The 21,032-nt window shown below is 36.6% G+C and overlaps 1 protein-coding gene across 1 annotated transcript in view; it reads left to right on the top strand.

Moving 5' to 3' along the window:
* The window catches only part of pcdh15a (protocadherin-related 15a), a 231,551-nt gene that overhangs the window by 162,013 nt on the left and 48,506 nt on the right, over positions 1-21,032 (top strand). Inside the window, exons 24-25 of the mRNA XM_058796177.1 lie at positions 814-954; positions 3,925-4,037. Of these exons, the coding sequence (XP_058652160.1) occupies positions 814-954; positions 3,925-4,037 (254 nt within the window). The remainder of the gene's footprint in view (positions 1-813; positions 955-3,924; positions 4,038-21,032) is intronic.

Here is a 21,032-nt window from a genome sequence, read left to right as displayed (position 1 = left end):
TTTTGAGCAACACAGTTTGAAGTTGTTAAAATGTTTTTAAACAAGGTCTGTTTTGCTTACCAAGGTTTTGTTTAATCAAAAATACAGTAAAATCTAATATTGTGAAATATATATTTTTTAATTTAAAATAGTTTCTATTTTGATATATTTTAAATGTAATTCATTCTTGTGATGCAAAGCTGAATTTTCAGCACAATCACTCCAGTCTTTATTGTCACATGATCCTTCAGAAATCATTATAATGTGCTGATTAGCTGATAAAAAAAAATCTTACAGTATATCAATGTTGAAAACAGTTTTGCTGTTTAATATTTTTGTTACATTTTTTTCAAGATTATTTCATGAATTTAAGGTTTTACTGTCATTTTCGATTAATTTAATGTGTCCTTGCTGAATAAAAATATTATATTCCTCGGGAAAAAAAGAAGAAATCTTACTGATTGCAAACTATTGTAGTGATGTGTAATTTCCAGTGAATAATGACTCATTTCAGTGTGTTCTTTGCACAAGATGTTGGGGGGAAAAAAAGGCAAATAAGGACTTTTATTTGCCTTTTTGGAGCTTGAGAGCCACTGATTTCTGGCTTTTGTTGTGTGGAAAATAGCAGCTTGATTGTTGCAAATAATTATGATTTGATGGCATGGAAAGAATATATAATGAAACCCCTTTTGAAGCAGTGATAACAATAGAAGTCTGTCATTATCTAATAATGTGATACATAGAATTAAATATAATAATACACCAACTTTGGTCCTTTCAACTAAGTAGATGTGCTCTAGGGATGTGTTGATACTAACTGTCTTCCTCCCTCAGGGTACTCCTGCCAGTAAAGTGCGCTACAGAGTGGATCAGGATCTGTCTCCGTACAGCGGAAGTATCTTTGATGTGGAGACGGACACAGGACGAGTTATCACCAAAGTCAACCTGAACGAGCAGCCCACCACCGTCTTCAGGGTGAGTCTGAGCCGACAGGCCGTCCTTTTACTGTTATATACTTCACTTGCACTCGAGATCAAATCCAGCAGAGTTTGTTTAAAATTAAAGTTTGTTTAATTCACGACTGTTTGTAAAAAAGAAAACAGTATGGAGAATGAAATGACTTGGATGCATCTGATTTTTGGACATACTAAATTGACTAGTAAGTCAAACCTATAGAGTATACTTTAAGATTCATTATGCTTTCATTTGATGCCATGAACTAATAATGACCAGCAGCCTACTTTTACAGCATGTCTACATATACATTTTTAACATTTTAACAATATACTTTTGTTCATTGTTAATTCATGTTCCTTCATAATACATTATAGATTTCAAGTATAAATTAACATTATTTAATGTATTATGAATGGACACAATTTAACAATGAACAACAGGATATTTTGAAACTTACTTTAACCTAAATTGCATACATCTTGTGAAAGTACTGTTCATTTTAAATTTAAAGGTTTTGCTGATCTGAAGTCAGATTGAGATTTCTCCTTCTAATGTTTTAAAGGCCAATTCACTCTGCACCTACAGAGGCAGACTAACAGCAACAGACAGGTTTGTTGGGTTTTGTCGGATCAGTGTGTTAACCCTGTCGGCATCTGTTGCTGTTCTGCATTTGTTTTCACCGATTGAACATGTTGAATCGCCATTTGTCGGGTCTTGGAATGTCTGGGAAGTGACAGACTATAATCTGTTGGCCGTCGGCATTGGTCTGTGTCTGTTGGTGCAGTGTGAATTGGCTTTAAGATCATAAGAAATGGAAATGTTTTTTTTTTTTTCAGATGGCCACCAATAAATAACCAGCATGCATCTCATGTAATGTGCCCAAATATGCATATGCATGCCTGGTAAGCAACAGATGTAGCTGTTTATGTCATACAGTTCTATTAAAGGGGTCATATTTTTTCCACATACTGTACATTATTGTTGCTCCTCTATGCTCCGCCTTTCTGAAACGAGTCGATTTTTACAAAGCTCATCGTTCTGAGAAGCGAGGTGTGCTCTGATTGGCTAGCTATCCGGTGCATTGTGATTCGCTGAATACCTCAAGCGTGTGACGGAAATGTTACGCCCCTTCCCATGTTGCGATGCCGTGTCCCGGCCTTTTTACAGTCCATGGTCCCGGCGCGACGAGATTAAAACAATAAAATCCGCTATAAACGAGGCATTGGTTGCATTAAGTGAGGGCATAATTATTGATTATAATGACTCATACGGTCTTTTTACGCATTGTGCCACGCCACGTAAACACAACACCATGTCTGCATTTGTGATCGTAGAAACGCCAAACAAGAACTACTCAAAACTCGCGTTTGAATGGTTAGTAGCAAATTCTTTAAATATCGAAACGTACTTACAGGCTGTGAGTCAGAAGCACCAGACTGTCCTTGCGACGTTGGAATTGCCCCACTTTACAGTGTTTACAGACATTCGTAGTGTTCACATTGTAGGCTACTCTCTCCCAGGATCAGGAAATAGTCCTCTGTAAAATGCGCTGCACACACTCGAATATTTGCGTTGAACTGTTCTTGAACAGTGTTGTAAATATAACTTAACCACTGATTTCTAGTTGTGAACTTCATTTGGAAGGCCAAACAAAGTACTTTCGCTTTCACAACGAAACACATAGCATCTCCACGACATGGCGTCGGCAACAACAATACTACAGCGAGAATAAAAGTTATGCCTTCTTTCATTGCGTATACGTTTGGGCGGTGTTATGCAAATCTTCCCACATCGTGACGTAGACATGTGGGGGTGTGTTTGAATGAGCCGTTTTATGAAGGCATGGCAGAGTCTTAACTTTTATAAAGAATATCTCTTTGGGTTTGAGACTTTAGTCTTTGCAACTTTAGCGATCTTATCTATGCACGAACAGCTTGTAACACTCCAAAGAGAAAGGAAAACTTGAAATCACATCATATGACCCCTTTAATAATTCTCGATTAATAAGAGAATAACTGTGTTAACCGTAGACAGCATATTGTACTACTACTTGATAGAAAAGCTAAAGACAAACTTGAAAATCTAAAACTAATCAGAGAACTTTACTTCTGAGTCAGTAACCTATTAAAAAGAGGGGAGGGCTTTAGTTGTACGCTTTAGTTACTGTCTCCTCTGCTATGACCTAAATCAATGTATAAATGAATTAGCCTAACGTTAAGTGAACTCAAATCAATTTACCTTTGAGCAAATGTTGTTTTTCTGTGCTAGAATGACTGTTTGAGAATGAGGGATAACATGCCATTTAAACAATAAAATTAACTTTTTAGGATTTATTTTTAAAATTTAGGAAGGGACAAATGCAGTATGTGTCCTCTATGTATACTTTGTGCTGCTATTAAGTACCTGAGCAAAAAAATAAATGTGTTTGTCTGTCTGTAAAATAATATTCATATTTACAACAAAAACTTGTTCAATGACAAATAATGATGTCCAATTCATGTTGCTTTCAAACATTATTTTTTGAATGGTTATAGCTTTTTTTTTGAGACATTAAATGGATTAAATGCATTTTAGAAATGTCAAGTGGTTTACCCATCAAGTGAAAAGTATTGACATATTTTCCTTTTACCTTGAATACAAATGAGTGTATCCAACTTTTTCAAACAAGTTTTCAAGGAAAAAATGTTTTTCAAATAGCATGGAATTTTAAATGAGTAAGTTTTCTTGCATTTACGTTTAAAAAACTGAACTAACCATGTCATGAAAAAGACAAAATATGGGATTTAAAAAGAAAGTCTTGGCTGTATGACTTTAGAAATGATGTGACAGACAAAAGTTTTGTAAGTTAATATATCTAAGCCCCACTACGTCTTATTCCTAGACATGTTACTTTATGCCCCACAATAAATAAATAAATTCAAATTCAGACACAAGTCATTGCCTATATGAACTGCATTTTAATGTATTTTTCATAATCTCTTCTCGTAGCTGGTGGTCATCGCCTATGACGATGGAGAGCCAGTGAAGACGAACAGAACTACAGTGGAAATCACTGTGCTGCAGCCCTCCAGGATTCCCATCTTCACTGAGGAAGAGTACAGGTGGGTCCCGCTGTCTGTAGAGAGCGAGAGAACAGACATTTACTTATTTATGATATGTTCTCTTTGAGCTCTGTGAGTTAGAATTAGTTTAGCACATATTCCCCGCAGGCTGATTCAGAACCTCTGCATGAGTAATGAGTGTTATCTGTGAATATGTGACTAGAAGCGCTGGGAGGTTGACTCGAGCTGTTCTACAGCGCTCAAATGCTGTTGTTTCCAAAAGGGCACGTCTTCAGCTCGTCATTGTGTATCAGTGCGGACATTGAAGCTTATAGCATGTTAGGGGGTTTAAAATTTAATGTTAGAGAAGTGCTTTGTTTGCAATTTTGATTAATGAAGACACAAAGACTTATAGCACTAATAAAGAACGCAATGATTTTATAATATTTTTAATTGCTGTGTAGGTTAAAGCTTATAGCTTTTGAACCACGCAGAAACATCTGACACCTTTGGTCATGTTAAGTTTAAGTGACCAGTGACCATTTTTATTTTTATTTATTTATTTTTTTACTTCACCCAGAGCTTTTATTGAATATTTTCAATAACTTTTTTGAGAATGGTCATCCTCAGATTTATTTATTTTTATACAGTATATACCAAGTTTTCATATGATTGGATCATGTTGTTCATCTTATCAAGGTCAGCCATATTGCCATTTTGAATTTGGTCAAAAATGTATTTTTACTTTGTACTTTTTCATTGAATTATCTTGCTTGGCTCATATAGTGACCAAACCAGACTTCTTCTTGTTTTAACCAAATGTAACATGTAACATGTAACATGTAACGTACATTTTTGCATGTAACACATCAATGAATTCGACCATGAGGACTGCATTTAGGAAGTATGCATCCGAACATTTTGAAATTATAATTTTTTTCACTGTTTTTAATGTTTTATTTTTTAATAGAAATTGTACTTTTTAAATCACTTTTATTATTATTAATGTTTTGTTTTTTTTACAAATTAAAATTAGTACAACTAAATTAGCAAAAATGAACATAATAAATAATAATTAATTATTCATTTAAATTATTCAATTCAATTCAATTCAACTATCCTATTGCCCAGCTGCTAAATGTGGACTATTAGGGATTAAGGTGTTATAAACATTAACTTATATACATTTCTGTAAAGCTGCTTTGAATCAGTGTGTATTGTGAAAAGTGATATGCAAGTAAAATTGTCTTTTGACTTGACAATTTACTGCTTAGAACACATTGTGTTTGGCGTACTGTACCTGAGACAGCAAGATCTTTTCCTCTGTCAGCATATTTTCACCATAAGATAAAACAGCATATGCACAAGCTAGTTCTGCTCTTTCCCTGCTGCTCCCCTCCTATCAGAGGTGGGTAGAGTACCCAAAAACTACTCAAGTAAAAGTAAAAGTACTTATAGAAATATTTACTCGAGTAAAAGTAATAGTCTGAATAGTTACTTGAGTAAGAGTAAAAAAGTATCGGATAAAAAAACTACTCAAGTAGTTAGTTACTAGTTACTTTGGATCATATACTGTATATCTATGGTCTGTTTTTATTTAGATATATAGATAAAATTGATGTAATGTTTGTGTGTGTATAGGCTATATATATATATATATATATATATATATATATATATATATATATATATATATATATATATATATATATATATATATAATGTTTTTTAATGTAATTTATTTGAGTGATGCAAAACAGAATTTTCATCAACCTTTATGCCAGTCTTCAGTGTCACAGAACAGAGTCCTGCACGCGGGCTGGTACCCGCAGGTACCCGACGGGTGAACCGCAAAAATTGACGTAACAGGTGTAATAATATTGACGTGTCGGGTGCGGTGCGGGTGTGGGTCGGACTGGTGACAGGCACGGGCGGGTTGCGGGTGCAATTATAACCAAGACTATTTCGACTTAATCCAGTACACGCTGATAAGCAGATCCTTTCAAATTGTCCCGTGCTTGTGTTCGCGCGCTCTGTCTGAAGGGCTTCTACAGCGGGATTTGCAAACACTGAGCACTGTAGCCAATCGACAGCTGTATTGACATTGATTGACAGCTTGCCTTTTAGACCTGTTTAAAATAGATTGGTCACATGTACGCAATAGTTTTATATTGTTTACACGTTGAATGTTGCTTTCTCTCTCTCTGTTAACTTACATTTACATTTACATTTACATTTATGCATTTAGCAGACGCTTTTATCCAAAGCGACTTACATTGCATTCAAGTTACAGTTTTTACATTTGATCAGCTCTTGCTTTCCTGGGAATCGAACCCATGATCTTGGCGTTGCTAGCGCCATGCTCTACTATTTGAGCTACAGGAAAGCCTTGTTGGGCTGCGTGTGTTAAATGTTATTATTAATTTTTAAATGCATTAACTCAGAATGACTTGTTAATTGCTTGTTACATTAAAAATAAAATAAAGGTGTTTTGTCCGCCTTATGTAGATTTAATGCGGGTGCGGTTCGGGTCGCGGTTTTTATGTCAAACGGGTCGGGTCGGGTTCGGATTTAAATTAGTGTTGCTGTCGGATAACGGGTCGGGTATTCGGTTAACTACTGTGGGTGCGGGGCGGGTGCGGGTTTATCAAACAGGACCCGTGCAGGACTCTGTCACAGAATCCTTCAGAAATCATTCCAATATGTTGATTTATTATCAATGCTGTTCTTTTTAGCTTTCTATTCATCAAAGAATCCTGAACAAAATGTCACAGGTTCCAAAAAATATTAAGCAGCAAAACTGTTTCCAACACTGGTAATAAATCAATATATTAGAATGATTTCTGAAGGATCATATGACTCTGAAAACTGTATAGTAACAGCTGATTGATTTGCATCACTGAATTAAATTATATTTTAAAGTATATTAATTATGTATTATATGTATACATGTAGCCTATATATAACCTCTGACACGGAGAAGAGTGAAAACTCCTCACATGACCACTACCGAAAATCTGAACATAACGAAACAAATGCACATTGACGGATCTTCTTCCATCTGCTCTGCAAAATGCAAACAAATGTATATTGTGAAAATAGGCATTCCTCCTGGAACAGGTTGCGCGCCGCCGCTGCACAGAGCTAACGCGGGTTTTGCGGGTGTTCATTTCTTACTCTGTGACAACTTATCTAATGTATAAATTATACATTGTATTTAATGTATAAGGTACATGTTCAACAAACTGGTAATGTCATAGTGGTATCGTTTACTGTAATCGAATGTAGCCTATCTATACCTGTGGAACCATAGACAACACACACGGTGTTTATCTAATAAATATCTTCATAGCTAGTAAATAATAGCCTTTTCAGATTTGCGTTCATATGACTGTAGATCCAAAGCCACGTCTTCAATGCTCTTTCTGTTCTTAAACTTTCTGTTTAACTTAAGAGTGAGAACCGCTTCAGAAGACTCAACGTGTGCGGCTGGGAACTGAATGAATCATTCAAACTGTTTCATGAACCAATTTACAGGTTTGCCAACTGGTTTGATCAAGCCTTTGAACAGACTCAAAAGAATGAATCATTCGTGAATGGGCATCGCTCATTGCCCAGAGAAAAGTAGACAGCGCGTTTGGAATAAATTGAAGCATTTTTGTATTGCATTAAGATAAAGTAATGAGAGGAGCATCGCCCACAGTAACGAAGTAAAAGTACCGTTTTTTTCACTAAAAATGTACTTGAGTAAGAGTAAAAGTACCCATCTTTAAATATACTCTAAAAGTATTAGCTACCCAAAAAAATTACTCAAGTGAATGTAACAAAGTAAATGTAACTCGTTTCTACCCACCTCTGCCTCCTATACCTTTCATTCCTTTATTCCATTTCTCTCACTGTCATTGTTTTTTCTCCTTTCATTCTTTCTGTTAAAGCATCCAGGAGAAAGAGAGTTTTGTTCTTCTGATCAGAGAGAATATATGATTTTGTTTTGTACTTTCTCTCCTACATGCAGAAAAAAAACTTTGACTCTTAAAATATAATGGAAAATAGGAAAAATAGAACTTCAGACAGAAAAACAACCCTTCTGCTAGAATATATTGCGAAGAAGCTGTAAATTATTCCCTACAGCAAGCAGATGTGTGTCATTTTCAAGATGGTGTAAAACATCCAATGTCTTCAGAAAGTATTTAGACCCCTAAAATGGTCCTTTTATACTGTATGTATTCAGGCTTTTCATGCAGCACTTTGTAGCAGCGACTTTGTCAGTGATTGCAGCATTGAGTTGTCTTGTTTCTTCTAGCAGACAGCCCGCCGGGATTCTAGCTGTTTCCCTATCTGATTGAATGTGGACTGTCTGGCATTATTGATGGTGTCCAGCTTAAAGCCGTGGCAGGACCATTTAAGTACAGTCAGGAATCTTTCCTGATGCACTGAGGTGGCTATTTGCTCCTGTACATCACTGATTCTTCAACATGGTTTGGGGGATTTCTTGTAGATATAGTGGCATTGACAACAATGGAGGTAGCTATGCTTCTGCAGCCGCAGAATGATTTGTCTTATTAGTCTTATTTATAGCTTATGACAACATAAGTAGGTAGTACACTACCAGTTAGACGTTTAGGGTCATAGAGGGATAGTTCACCCAAAAATGAAAATTATGTCATTTATTACACACCCTCATGTTGTTCCTAACCCATAAGAACACCTTCAGAACACAAATTAAGATACTTTTGATGAAATCCGAGAGCTTTCTGACCCTGCATAGACAGCAACGCAACTGACATATTCAAGGCCCAGAAAGGTAGTAAGGACATTGTTAAAACAGTTCATGTGACATCAGTGTTTCAGTGGTCATGGTACTCTCATGAATGGCTGTCGAGACTTGACTGGAAGAGAAGAAATTGTTGAATAAAGTCATTATTTTTGTTTTCTTTGCGCACAAAAAGTAATCTTGTAGCTTCATAAAACTGTGGTTGAACCACTGATGTCACATGACTATTTTAGCAATAATATACTATAATATACAATAATACTACTGTACCTTTCTGGACCTTGAACAGAAGGTTCAGTAGTATTACTGGACCTTGTAGTTGTGTTGCTGTCTAGTCTATGCAGGGTCAGAAAGCTCTCAGATTTCATCAAAAATATCTTAATTTATGTTCCGAAGATGAACAAAGGTCTTACAGGTTTGGAATGACATGAGGGTGAGTTATTAAAGACACAATTTTCATTTTTGGGTGAACTATCCCTTTAAGCAACTGTTAGATAATAATAAGGAATGACCAAATCAGCATATTAGAATGATTTCTGAATGATCATGTGACACTGAAGACTGGAGTAATGATGCTGAAAATTCATATGTGCCATCATGGGAATAAATTACATTTTAAATATATTCAAATTGAAAACAGTTATTTGAAGATGTAATAATATTTCACAATATTACTGTTTTACTGTAGTTTATATTAATGGGTTGGCTGCTAGATGATGCAACATAATTTTTAATTTGATTTTAATCAAAAAAAAAAAAATCTTGGTATTATTTTTTGCTATGAGAACATACTAAACTTTATATTTCCATATTAATATTAAAACTGCATGAAATTGAGCCATTGAAAAGTTCATTTCGATGTTCATAATCTCTACAGAAGTTCCTCAGCTCCATGTCTTCCTTGTAGATCCATCATTCACTGTGAATTGTGGGATTTCTATTAGTGTGTGTGCTGAAGCATGTCCAGTCAAGTGAATTTGTAGTGAAGGTCTAGAGCTGATCAGATGTAGCAGGAAGCAACTGAACTCAATTTGTGTCATAGTCAGTTGTCCTCACACTTCATTTAAAGAGCATGTGATTGAGAGTTCAATGCATTATTTAAAAGTCTATTTACATTTAACCAATTTATTATCAGTCTTTTGGATAAAAGACTAAATCATTCATTTGGTGAATGAAGTAGTTTAGTTGCAGAAGGTGACATCCTGTTACAGCATGTTTACAGTGTTTTCTGGTTCGCAAACTTCACTTCTATGTTGTGTATGTTTGTTTCTGAGGACATGATCCCTCTGAAGCATTGCCTTAATTTCAGAGTCCTACTGATGTATCTCACAGCAGCAGTTTCCATAGTGATTATGGATAAAAAGTCAGTCTATTTTAGGCTTGAGCGATTGGCCATTCATCGGTAAGATTGATATATCACAGCTGGCTCCTGAAATGAGCTAAACTCCTGTGCTCAATCGGACCAGTGTGCTAGTCTCATTAGCATAGCTGCATACACAGCCAAATGATTTTCAACAGTTCATTTGTCTGTGTAAATAAATAATAAATTAACTAACAACATGTGTATGCATTTATGGTAGCGTTTGATGTGTAAAATAAGCATATTTTAGCTGAATAAGAGCACAGCATGGTGCATGTGAACAAAGAAACATTAAACATTAAAAAAATAAAAAATGACTACTTATGATGTTACCCATGGTTTCCTGCACCATTATTTATTTATTTATTTATTTATTTCATTTTTGTTTAATAATAATAATAATAATAAACTTTTATTATTATTATTACATTTTAATTAAATAAAGGCAATTAAATTGTAAATTTTAAATCTCTAAATATGTCTTAAAAATATCTATCCTTACTTCCTCCTCATTATTATTCATGGTAATTCGGCGGATTTGAGTTTTTCAGCCCATTCAACTGTAATGTTATGCAGTCTGAAGTCCATTCTGAGAGGGCTTGGTGTTTAAAGCTGGCTGTGTGTTGACTGAAGCAGTGGGCCAGAGAGAACACTTCACAGGAAGCTCTAATGGCGTGAGCTATAGACAGCATGCAGCGTTTCTCTGTAGACCTCATTAGGCTTTGGACTGCAGTTGGAACACTCTGGAGATCTGATTAAAGCACACCAGATTAAAACGGGTTAAATGAAGACTTATGAAGCTCTCACACAAACATTCAGTGTTTTAACAATGAGTGAAAAGTACTATTTTTGGATGGCTGTAGCTCTGTCATTTATTTTTTGTCACATTTAGTATTTTGACTGCTTGATGTTTATAACTAGAGACAGATTTGATCATTACTCTGGAAATATTCACACTAAATTTTTCATCACAGTCGGTTCAGATCTGTCAGGAATATTATAGGGATTGCGATACAAGGTGTCTTGCAGTATGAATATTTAGACATGTAAACCTATACATTTTTTTAAAGATTTATGTCCTTAGTATGTTGTTGTACTTCCTGAATAACATCTCTGAGGACAAGTTCATACATTCTCAAGGTCTTGTTTACCAACAAGTGATACGCACACACAAGTGCATACTGCAGGGAAGTTGTCTTCTGTTGTCACGTCTTGTCATCATCATTGTGTGCTTTGCCCAGGGCCTCTGTCGCATTGACACCTCTACACTTTCAAACACAATAGATGAGTCTCGCAAAACCTGTCAAGAACATGCCTGGGTCATATTTCACCCCAAAACAAATTATGTTTTGAATAAAGAAAATTGTTTTTTGTACTGTCACATTTTCTTGACAATTAAATGCATCCTATCCCTCCCATTTCTCATTATCGGAATGCAAAAAGATTTCATTCTTTAAAAATAAATTGAATGAATAAATAACTTGTGAAAAATGTATATATAATGGTTGTAAATGTTGTGATGCTTTTAATATATGCAGATATTTTTTTTATTCTTATAAAAAGTAATGAGAATCACTGAGGATAATGAGAACTACAAAAAACCTGTAAACTGTATTTAATTGTCATGATGTCAAAATGCAACAAACAAAAAGTTTTTCTTTATGCAAAATATATTTTTGAGCTTATTATTCTTATTTTCTTTTGATTTAGGGGTGAAATGTGACCTGGACATGTTTTTGTGAGATTCACCGAACTGAATTATTCATGTGAGAGTTTGTGTATTTGCATGTCTGTGGGTGTGTGAGAGGAAGGGAACAAGAACAAAGAATATCTAAACTCTTTACCCAACCAAAAGAAACAAACACAAAGAAAGAAAAGTCTGTATGTGTTACTTTCCTTCTCTTTAACTCCAAATTAACCAAATTAATGTTTGCTCAAATCAGTGTAATTAATGTAAAACTTTCTAAAGACCAATTTAACTTTTGCTCAAATGTAAGTAATGTAAAATTTTAGCGTTGATTATTAGCGTTTTATTTTATTTTATTTTTGCAGTTTTATAGACACTTCCTTCTATTTTCAGTTTATAGCAAATAGCATCATGGGATATAAGAAAGTGTATTAGTTTTACCTCATTTCTTCCTATAAAGACAGTTTAAGTAAGAAGCAAAACAGCTTATCCCTATTGCAATATGTTTGCAAGGTTTGATGGCCAGTTGTGCAGACACATTTTCATTTGATATCACCTATGAGCCACTTGCAGATTAGAACTGTTATGCCTTTTATTATGTGCGCAGCTCTCTGGAATACTTGATTCTGGTTAGACAACCTCCCCCATTCCACGTCGGGGTCTGATGTCCCTGTCGGGTTTATTTTGCAGTAATGACCGTCTGATTGTACGATTTCCCTTACATAATTAATACAGTTCATGAGATGAACTGCTTATGATACTGGACATAAAACAGCGCTGGGTGTCTAAATTAGCATTCCTTGGGGCAGATGAGAGTACATTGTAAACTCGTTTTAATCTGGTCATTAAAATGCTGGTATGTTGTGTAAGCATTTTCTAAAAAAAAAAAAAAAAAAAGATTTTGTGGAGATGTTTCTATGTAACAGTTCGCAGAAGACAATTTTAGAGAGATCCCAGCAGACCTTGAGTTTGAATTGCCGAAGACTCTAATATACAGACTTCCACTGTCAAATTGAATAATGTAGAAATTACTGGAGCTGGATCTTCATCTGTAAGTGTGTCATTGATTACTGATGCAGAGTTAATGCTGCTTTAATTCACTGTTAATGAGCTCTGATGAACTGTTCATACACACATTGATTTTTATCACTTGAGGTCGAAAAGTGGTTGTATTCTGGGTGTTACTTTCTACTGCTGGCTGCCTTGGTAATATTGGTGGGTTAATCTGATCCCATTTGTGTTGTGATCCGATCTAAAGCAATGAGCAGTCGTGCAATCCATCAATAACCCATTGCTTTTGATTTGATCACAACCCAAATGGTTTGTATTGCCGGTAGCACTAACATGCCATTCTAATTTGACACAGAATTTATTTTCTTGCTGCTAAAAATGAACATTTGGGAGGCAAAAGTGTTTGTTTATAAATTGCAGTAGTGCATAGCATCATATCATGAACAAGATGAACGATTATCCATGCATGAATCAAACTCACTCAGAATGCGACAGTTCCATCACAATTTTCCACGCATCATTTTTCATGATATCACTTCATGTGGTGTCGCTGCTCATTTGCATAAAGTTAAACTTATCAATTATGGTGCGAAACTGTCTAACATCTAAAGCGCAGCATGTCAGCATATAGTATACTACAAAGGATGCATTAAATAATGTGTATGTTACATATTATAAATATGTATTAAATAATAAATTTAATGCATATTTGCTGATAAAAGCATTCATTACTAATTAAATGTAATAATTAAAGAAATTTTCAAATGCCAACAAAAATATTTTATAATATATATATATATATATATATATACACTGTATGTGTGTGTCACGGGTTGTTGGAGTCAGGGAAGCGAGGAGACGAGGAATACTTTAAACAACATAGACTTTACTGAAACACAAACGTAGGGGGTCACAGGAACACAGGATTGACGTATAACAGCTAACGTGGAGACAGGGAAACACAGGGCTTATAAACAGAAGGAAATCAAACCAGGAGAACAGAAACAGGTGGGGAATAATCAAGCACGGATCGGGACTAATCAACTAATAATGACAGGAACATGAGCAAACCAAATATGGGCACGAGAGGAGGGGAAACACAAGACACAGGAAGACAGGACTGACAATATGTATATATGTATATATAATTATTACATTTATTTGGCAATTAATGCATTTATCAGCAAATATGTATTTAATTAATTATTAAATTAAACATTTGTAATGTTGCAAAATATTCTGTTTAAAAATAAATAAATGCTGTTCTTTTCAACTTCATCTAAGAATCCCAAAAAATGTTTCCACAAAATATTAAGGAGCAAAAACTGTTTTTAACATAAGAACCAATATTAATAACTGAGCTCCAATAATAATTTAGAAGCAGCATATTAGAATGATTTATGAAGGGTCATGTGATTATTGAAGACTGGAGTAATGATGCTCAAAATTCATCAAAATCGTATTTGCATCAGAAATAAATTACATTTTAAAATATATTCAAATAGAAAATAGTTATTACAAATTATAATATTTCATAATATTACTGTTTTACTGTATTTTGATACAGTAAACAAATGCAACCTTGGTAAGCATTAGATAGTTCATTAAAATCATTCAAAACCATATTTTCAAAAATTTGACAGGTATATGCAAATAATAAAATGCTTACATTTATCATGCATAGTTTGGTTAGAAAAGTAAAAAGAAAAAAACACTTGCTGTATTTTTATATATATATATATATATTCTAAGTGCTGACTCGTCACTTCCACTGTTAACATTTTAGTTAATACAGTGGCATAAAATGTCACTCTACACTACAGTATATGTAGAAGAGCTAAATGGACTGTGTGATTACACGGCTGTATAAATGTAGTGAGAGAATGACAATGAGAAGATTACAGATGTGCTGATGAAGATAGTCATGAGTTATTGTGTGGGAGTGTGCAGCAACTCATTTCCATTAAAAGATGCTTCTCTTTTTTTGTGTTTCCTCACTCCTGCACTGAGGTTCTGGCTATTTCTGTCCTCTGTGATTCCCATGGTAACCAGCGTGAAGCTGAGCATCGCTGAGATTTCAGCGTGACCTCGGCTCTTCGCTGTCAGTGTAGCGGTTGACTGCGGCAGCACCCTATTGTCTCAGAGACAGAGCAAAGCGATTCACCCCGTTTATGGCGCAGAGAAACCCAGGCAGTCAGCAGCTCTTTGTCGAGATCTCACGATGATGGCTGTATTTTGACTGTTGGACAATAGAGACAAGAGTGTCAAGCCCACCCACTTCTGATGGCTGGCGTGTGGTACTGTCCTGTTCAAGAAAAAGCACAGAGGCTTTCACATCTGTGAGAAAAGTACAAGAACTGTGACATTTCATTCAGATAGACCTTCTGCTTTTTGTCCTTTCCTCCGCCCAAACACTTCACAGGAGCTTTGTCTCACTCTAAAATCACACAATAGTCATATGTTCTGCCATTTTTCATAAACAAAGAGATGTTAATAGGGCTGTCGCGGTTAAGGAATTTTCCTTGCGGTAATTTTGAGTGGTATATATATAACAGTTCAACGGCTGGTATATATATAACAGTTAGTTCTGATCCTCGAATCTGACTGACAAGATACTTTTTCTGTTGATATTTCACCTGCGTGTTCTAGACGGCTGTCAGTCAGTGCGGCTTCATTGTTTCGCCTCAAGGTGGCGGCAAGAGACTGTCTTTGAGTGAGTCTTTAAAACGTTCATTCAACTACACGTTCAAAAGCGCTGATTCATTCAGAGATTTGTATTGAAACACGCTGTTTAAATCATTTTAACTTTGAGCGCCACTTTTAAAGGCTCAGCTGACCAGCAGAGCGTCGATGCTAAGTCAGATTTCGCTTTGCTTGGACATGACAACCTGTTTTCACATATGACTCGGCCTGAAGGACAGACGCAGGTAATCGCACGCGATCAGTCGATCTCTCTCTCATTTGCGGTCTGTTTAGGCTTGTTAAGTGCAAATTTACTGAGCCTCTGTGCAAATCAGCATGATACACATTGTTATCATTACTAATATTCAGTACACATGCACGAAGTGTAAAACAAGAAGGGCGTAACCTTACGAAAAAGAAAACACTGAAATATCGCGGTTGCTGCGGTTGTTGCATTCCTCTGCGGTTATGCTCATCAATAGCGCGGTATTGCGATATTGTGGTTATCGCGACAGCCCTAGATGTTAATACTGCTAATACATGTGATGGGTAAAGACAATTGGTGTCATACATTTATGTACATTATTGTTCAAAAGATTAGGGGCGAAAAGATTTTTCAATGTTTTTCTTGAAGGCTGCATTTATTTGATCGAAAATACAGGAAAATGGTAATATTGTTTCTATTTAAAATAACACACACACACACACACACACACACACACACACACACACACACATACAGTGGGGCAAAAAAGTATTTAGTCAGCCACCAATTGTGCAAGTTCTCCCACTTAAAAAGATGAGAGAGGCCTGTAATTTTCATCATAAGTATACCTCAACTATGAGAGACAAAATGAGAAAAAAATCCAGAAAATCACATTGTAGGATTTTTAAAGAATTAATTGGTAAATTCCTCTGTAAAATAAGTATTTGGTCACCTACAAACAAGCAAGATTTCTGGCTCTCACAGACCTGTAACTTCTTCTTTAAGAGGCTCCTCTGTCCTCCACTCGTTACCTGTATTAATGTCATCTGTTTGAACTTGTTATCAGTATAAAAGACACCTGTCCACAACCTCAAACAGTCCAACTCCAAACTCCACCATGGCCAAGACCAAGAGCTGTCAAAGGACACCAGAAACAAAATTGTAGACCTGCACCAGGCTGGGAAGACTGAATCTGCAATAGGTAAGCAGCTTGGTGTGAAGAAATCAACTGTGGGAGCAATTATTAGAAAATGGAAGACATACAAGACCACTGATAATCTCCCTCGATCTGGGGCTCCACGCATGATCTCACCCGTGGGGTCAAAATGATCACAAGAACTGTGAGCAAAATCCCAGAACCACACGGGGGACCTAGTGAATGACCTGCAGAGAGCTGGGACCAAAGTAACAAAGGCCTCAAATCCTGCAGTGCCAGGCGTGTCCCCTGCTTAAGCCAGTACATGTCCGGGCCCGTCTGAAGTTTGCTAGAGAGCATTTGGATGATCCAGAAGAGGATTGGGAGAATGTCATATGGTCAGATGAAACCAAAATAGAACTTTTGGTAAAAACTCAACTTGTCGTGTTTGGAGGAGAAAGAATGCTGAGTTGCATCCAAAGAACACCATACCTACTGTGAAGCATGGGGTGGAAACATCATGCTTTGGGGCTGTTTTTCTGCAAAGGGACCAGGACGACTGATCCGTGTAAAGAAAGAATGAATGGGGCCATGTATCGTGAGATTTTGGTGAAAACCTCCTTCCATCAGCAAGGGCATTGAAGATGAAACGTGGCTGGGTCTTTCAGCATGACAATGATCCCAAACACACCGCCCGAACAGCGAAGGAGTGGCTTCGTGAAGCATTTCAAGGTCCTGGAGTGGCCTAGCCAGTCTCAGATCTCAACCCCATCGAAAATCTTTGGAGGGAGTTGAAAGTCCGTGTTGCCCAGCGACAGCCCCAAAACATTACTGCTCTAGAGGAGATCTGCATGGAGGAATGGGCCAAAATACCAGCAACAGCGTGTGAAAACCTTGTGAAGACTTACAGAAAAGCGTTTGACCTCTGTCATTGCCAACAAAGGGTATATAACAAAGTATTGAGATGAAATTTTGTTATTGACCAAATACTTATTTTCCACCATAATTTGCAAATGAATTCTTTAAAAATCCTACAATGTGATTTTCTGGATTTTTTTTTTTTTTCTCATTTTGTCTCTCATAGTTGAGGTATACATATGATGAAAATTACAGGCCTCTCTCATCTTTTTAAGTGGGAGAACTTGCACAATTGGTGGCTGACTAAATACTTTTTTGCCCCACTGTACATATATATATATATATATACACACACACACACACACACACACAGGTGCATCTCAATAAATGAGAATGTCGTGGAAAAGTTCATTTATTTCAGTAATTCAACTCAAATTGTGAAACTCGTGTATTAAATAAATTCAATGCACACAGACTGAAGTAGTTTAAGTCTTTGGTTCTTTTAATTGTGATGATTTTGGCTCACGTTTAACAAAAACCCACCAATTCACTATCTCAACAAATTAGAATACTTCATAAGACCAATAAAACATTTTTTTTTTGTGAATTGTTGGCCTTCTGGAAAGTATGTTCATTTACTGTATTTGTACTCAATACTTGGTAGGGGCTCCTTTTGCTTGTGACGTGCCTCTGGGCCCGTTCTGCTTTAGCCGGCTGAGGGGCGGGACTTGGGGGGTAATCATCATGTGAAACACCCGCAGAGAAGTTTAAAAGGGTTTTTGGACCTCTGTTTCCCTCTTTGGTTTTTTGTTATGTTGGGATTATTTGTTTGCTTTATGTATTAGTGTAGTTTGGGTTTAGGTTTGGCAGGCCTGTTGGATTGTGATTATTTTCTTGCGTTAACCGAGTGTTATTTTATTTATTATGAGTTGTAATCTTTATGTCTGTAAATAAACATTTGTTGATTCATTTTGCGTTCTCGTTGCCTCCCTCATTTGTCGTGGCTTGAGCCGGCCGTGACAAATATGGGGGCTCGTCCGGCCGTTGTAATTAGGAACACTGGTTTCTTCTATGTCATTAGTTCTGACTCCGTAAGCGAGTGCTCCGCGTCTGCTGTGTAGTTTGTTTGGGAGGCTTCGAGTAGCGATTGTTTGGGAAGTAAAGTAGATGTTTGATTTGGAAGTTGAGTTTTGTAAGCGCTTGAATTATCGTTGCGTGTTGTTTGAAACGTGGAATATGGTAAGTTACACGAATTGAATGCTGATTGAATGTGTAGAATATATAATGTAGACATTTATCAGTGTTTTGTGGATATTAGATTTTAGTTAGTTTGGTAATTGGTTTGAGGTAGCAGAGATATAAATCATGACCTCCAATATTGAAGAGTTTATTCGTAATCCGTCAGAGGATCTTTTAAATGAATATTCGAAAGATCAGTTGTTAGCGCTCGCGAATCATTATGATGTTGGTCTTTCTGTTGCGGATAAACGATTGAAAGAGAGTTTGAAATCGATTTTGATATCTGCTTTGGTCGAACAAAAGGTACTTCAGGCTGAGCAGATGTCTACTGTTCAGGTTAGCAGAAAATCTTTATCTTTCTGATGTTCAACGTTTGGATATGTCTGCTTTAATAAATTACTATGTGTTTCTTTTTCCTGATACTCCCACACAAACAACTCTAATTGAACATGATATTGATGTGGGGGACGCTAAACCTGTTTGTCAGTGTTTCTATCACGTTCCTTTAGAGAAAAAGTGACAGTTGGAAACTGAGATTGCATATTTGCTGGAAAATGGTTTGGCTGAGGCTTCTTTTTCAAGTTGGGCGTCTCCTTGTATACTGGTAAAAAAAAGCTGATGGATCTCATCGATTTTGCACTGACTATAGGAAGGTAAATGCATTAACTAAACCTGATTCTTACCCTTTGCCTCGAATTGAGGATTGCATTGATCAAGTTGGGTCTGCCACCTATGTTAGCAAATTTGATTTGCTAAAGGGTTATTGGCAGGTGCCGTTAACATCTAGAGCTCAGGAGATCTCTGCATTTGTCATTCCGTCAGGCCTATTTTCTTATAAGGTTATGAGTTTTGGCTTAAGAAACGCCCCAGCTACGTTACAACGGTTAATGAATAGAGTTATTGCAGGTTTGGAAGGTTATGCAGTTTACTTAGACAATGTAGTCGTCTATGGTGACACTTGGTTGGAACATGTATGTCGAATTAGAGCTTTGTTTGATCGTCTTGCTGGGGCTAACCTTACGGTAAATTTGAGCAAATGTGAGTTTGCTAAGGCCACTGTCACTTACCTTGGAAAAGTAGTAGGTCAAGGTCATGTACGTCCCGTTCGAGCTAAAGTCACCGCAACTGATCAATTTCCTATTCCTACCACAAAAAAGGAATTAATGAGGTTTCTTGGGATGGTTGGGTTTTATAGGGGGTTCTGTCAGAATTTTTCTACTGTGGCAGCTCCTCTTACCAACCTCCTTTGAGATAAAATCAAATTTGAGTGGACCTCGGTGTGTCAAAGAGCATTTGAGGATGTTAAATCGCTCCTCACTGTGTCTCCAGGTTGACGCTAGCAATGTGGGATCGGGAGCTGTTTTATTGCAGACCTCAGGAGATGAGGTAGAGTGTGTGGTTGGGTATTTCTCTAGAAAGTTTAGTTCTTATCAACTTAACTATTCGGTTATTGAGAAAGAGGCCCTGGCTTTGATCTGGGCGCTGAACTCGGCAAGCCACTGAAGACTAGATAGGTTTAAGGTAGTGTGTGTGTGATCTTAGTTAGGAGGTTGGGATGTACTTTATTTTGAATGTTTGTTTTGATGATTGTATGAGGGCTTACTTTTTAAGGGGGGGTGTGTGATGTGCCTCTGGGCCCGTTCTGCTTTAGCCGGCTGAAGAGCGGGACTTGGGGGGTAATCATCATGTGAAACACCTGCAGAGAAGTTTAAAAGGTTTTTTGGACCTCTGTTTAGCCCGCTCTCTTTCCCTCTTTGGTTTTTTGTTATGTTGGGATTATTTGTTTGCTTTATGTATTAGTTTAGTTTGGGTTTAGGTTTGGCAGGCCTGTTGGATTGTGATTATTTTCTTGCGTTGACCGAGTGTTATTTTATTTATTATGAGTTGTAATCTTTATGTCTGTAAATAAACATTTGTTGATTCATTTTGCGTTCTCGTTGCCTCCTTCATTTGTCGTGGCTTGAGCCGGCTGTGACATGCTTTAATTACTGCCTCAATTCGGCCGGGCATGGAGGTGATCAGTTTGTGGCACTGCTGAGGAAGCCCAGGTTTCTTTGACAGTGGCCTTCAGCTCATCTGCATTTTTTGGCCTCTTGTTTCTCATTTTCCTCTTGACAATACCCCATAGATTATCTATGGAGTTCAGGTCTGGTGAGTTTGCTGGCCAGTCAAGTCGCCAACACCATGGTCATTTAACCAACTTTTGGTGCTTTTGGCAGTGTGGGCAGGTGCCAAATCCTGCTGGAAAATGAAATCAGCATCTTTAAAAAGCTGGTCAGCAGAAGGAAGCATGAAGTGCTCCAAAATTTCTTGGTAAACGGGT

The sequence above is a fragment of the Onychostoma macrolepis genome, chromosome 13, assembly GCF_012432095.1.
Source record: "Onychostoma macrolepis isolate SWU-2019 chromosome 13, ASM1243209v1, whole genome shotgun sequence".
Taxonomy (NCBI): domain Eukaryota; kingdom Metazoa; phylum Chordata; class Actinopteri; order Cypriniformes; family Cyprinidae; genus Onychostoma; species Onychostoma macrolepis.
Note: the sequence above shows the minus strand (reverse complement) of the source record. Positions and strands in the feature narration are given on the sequence as shown.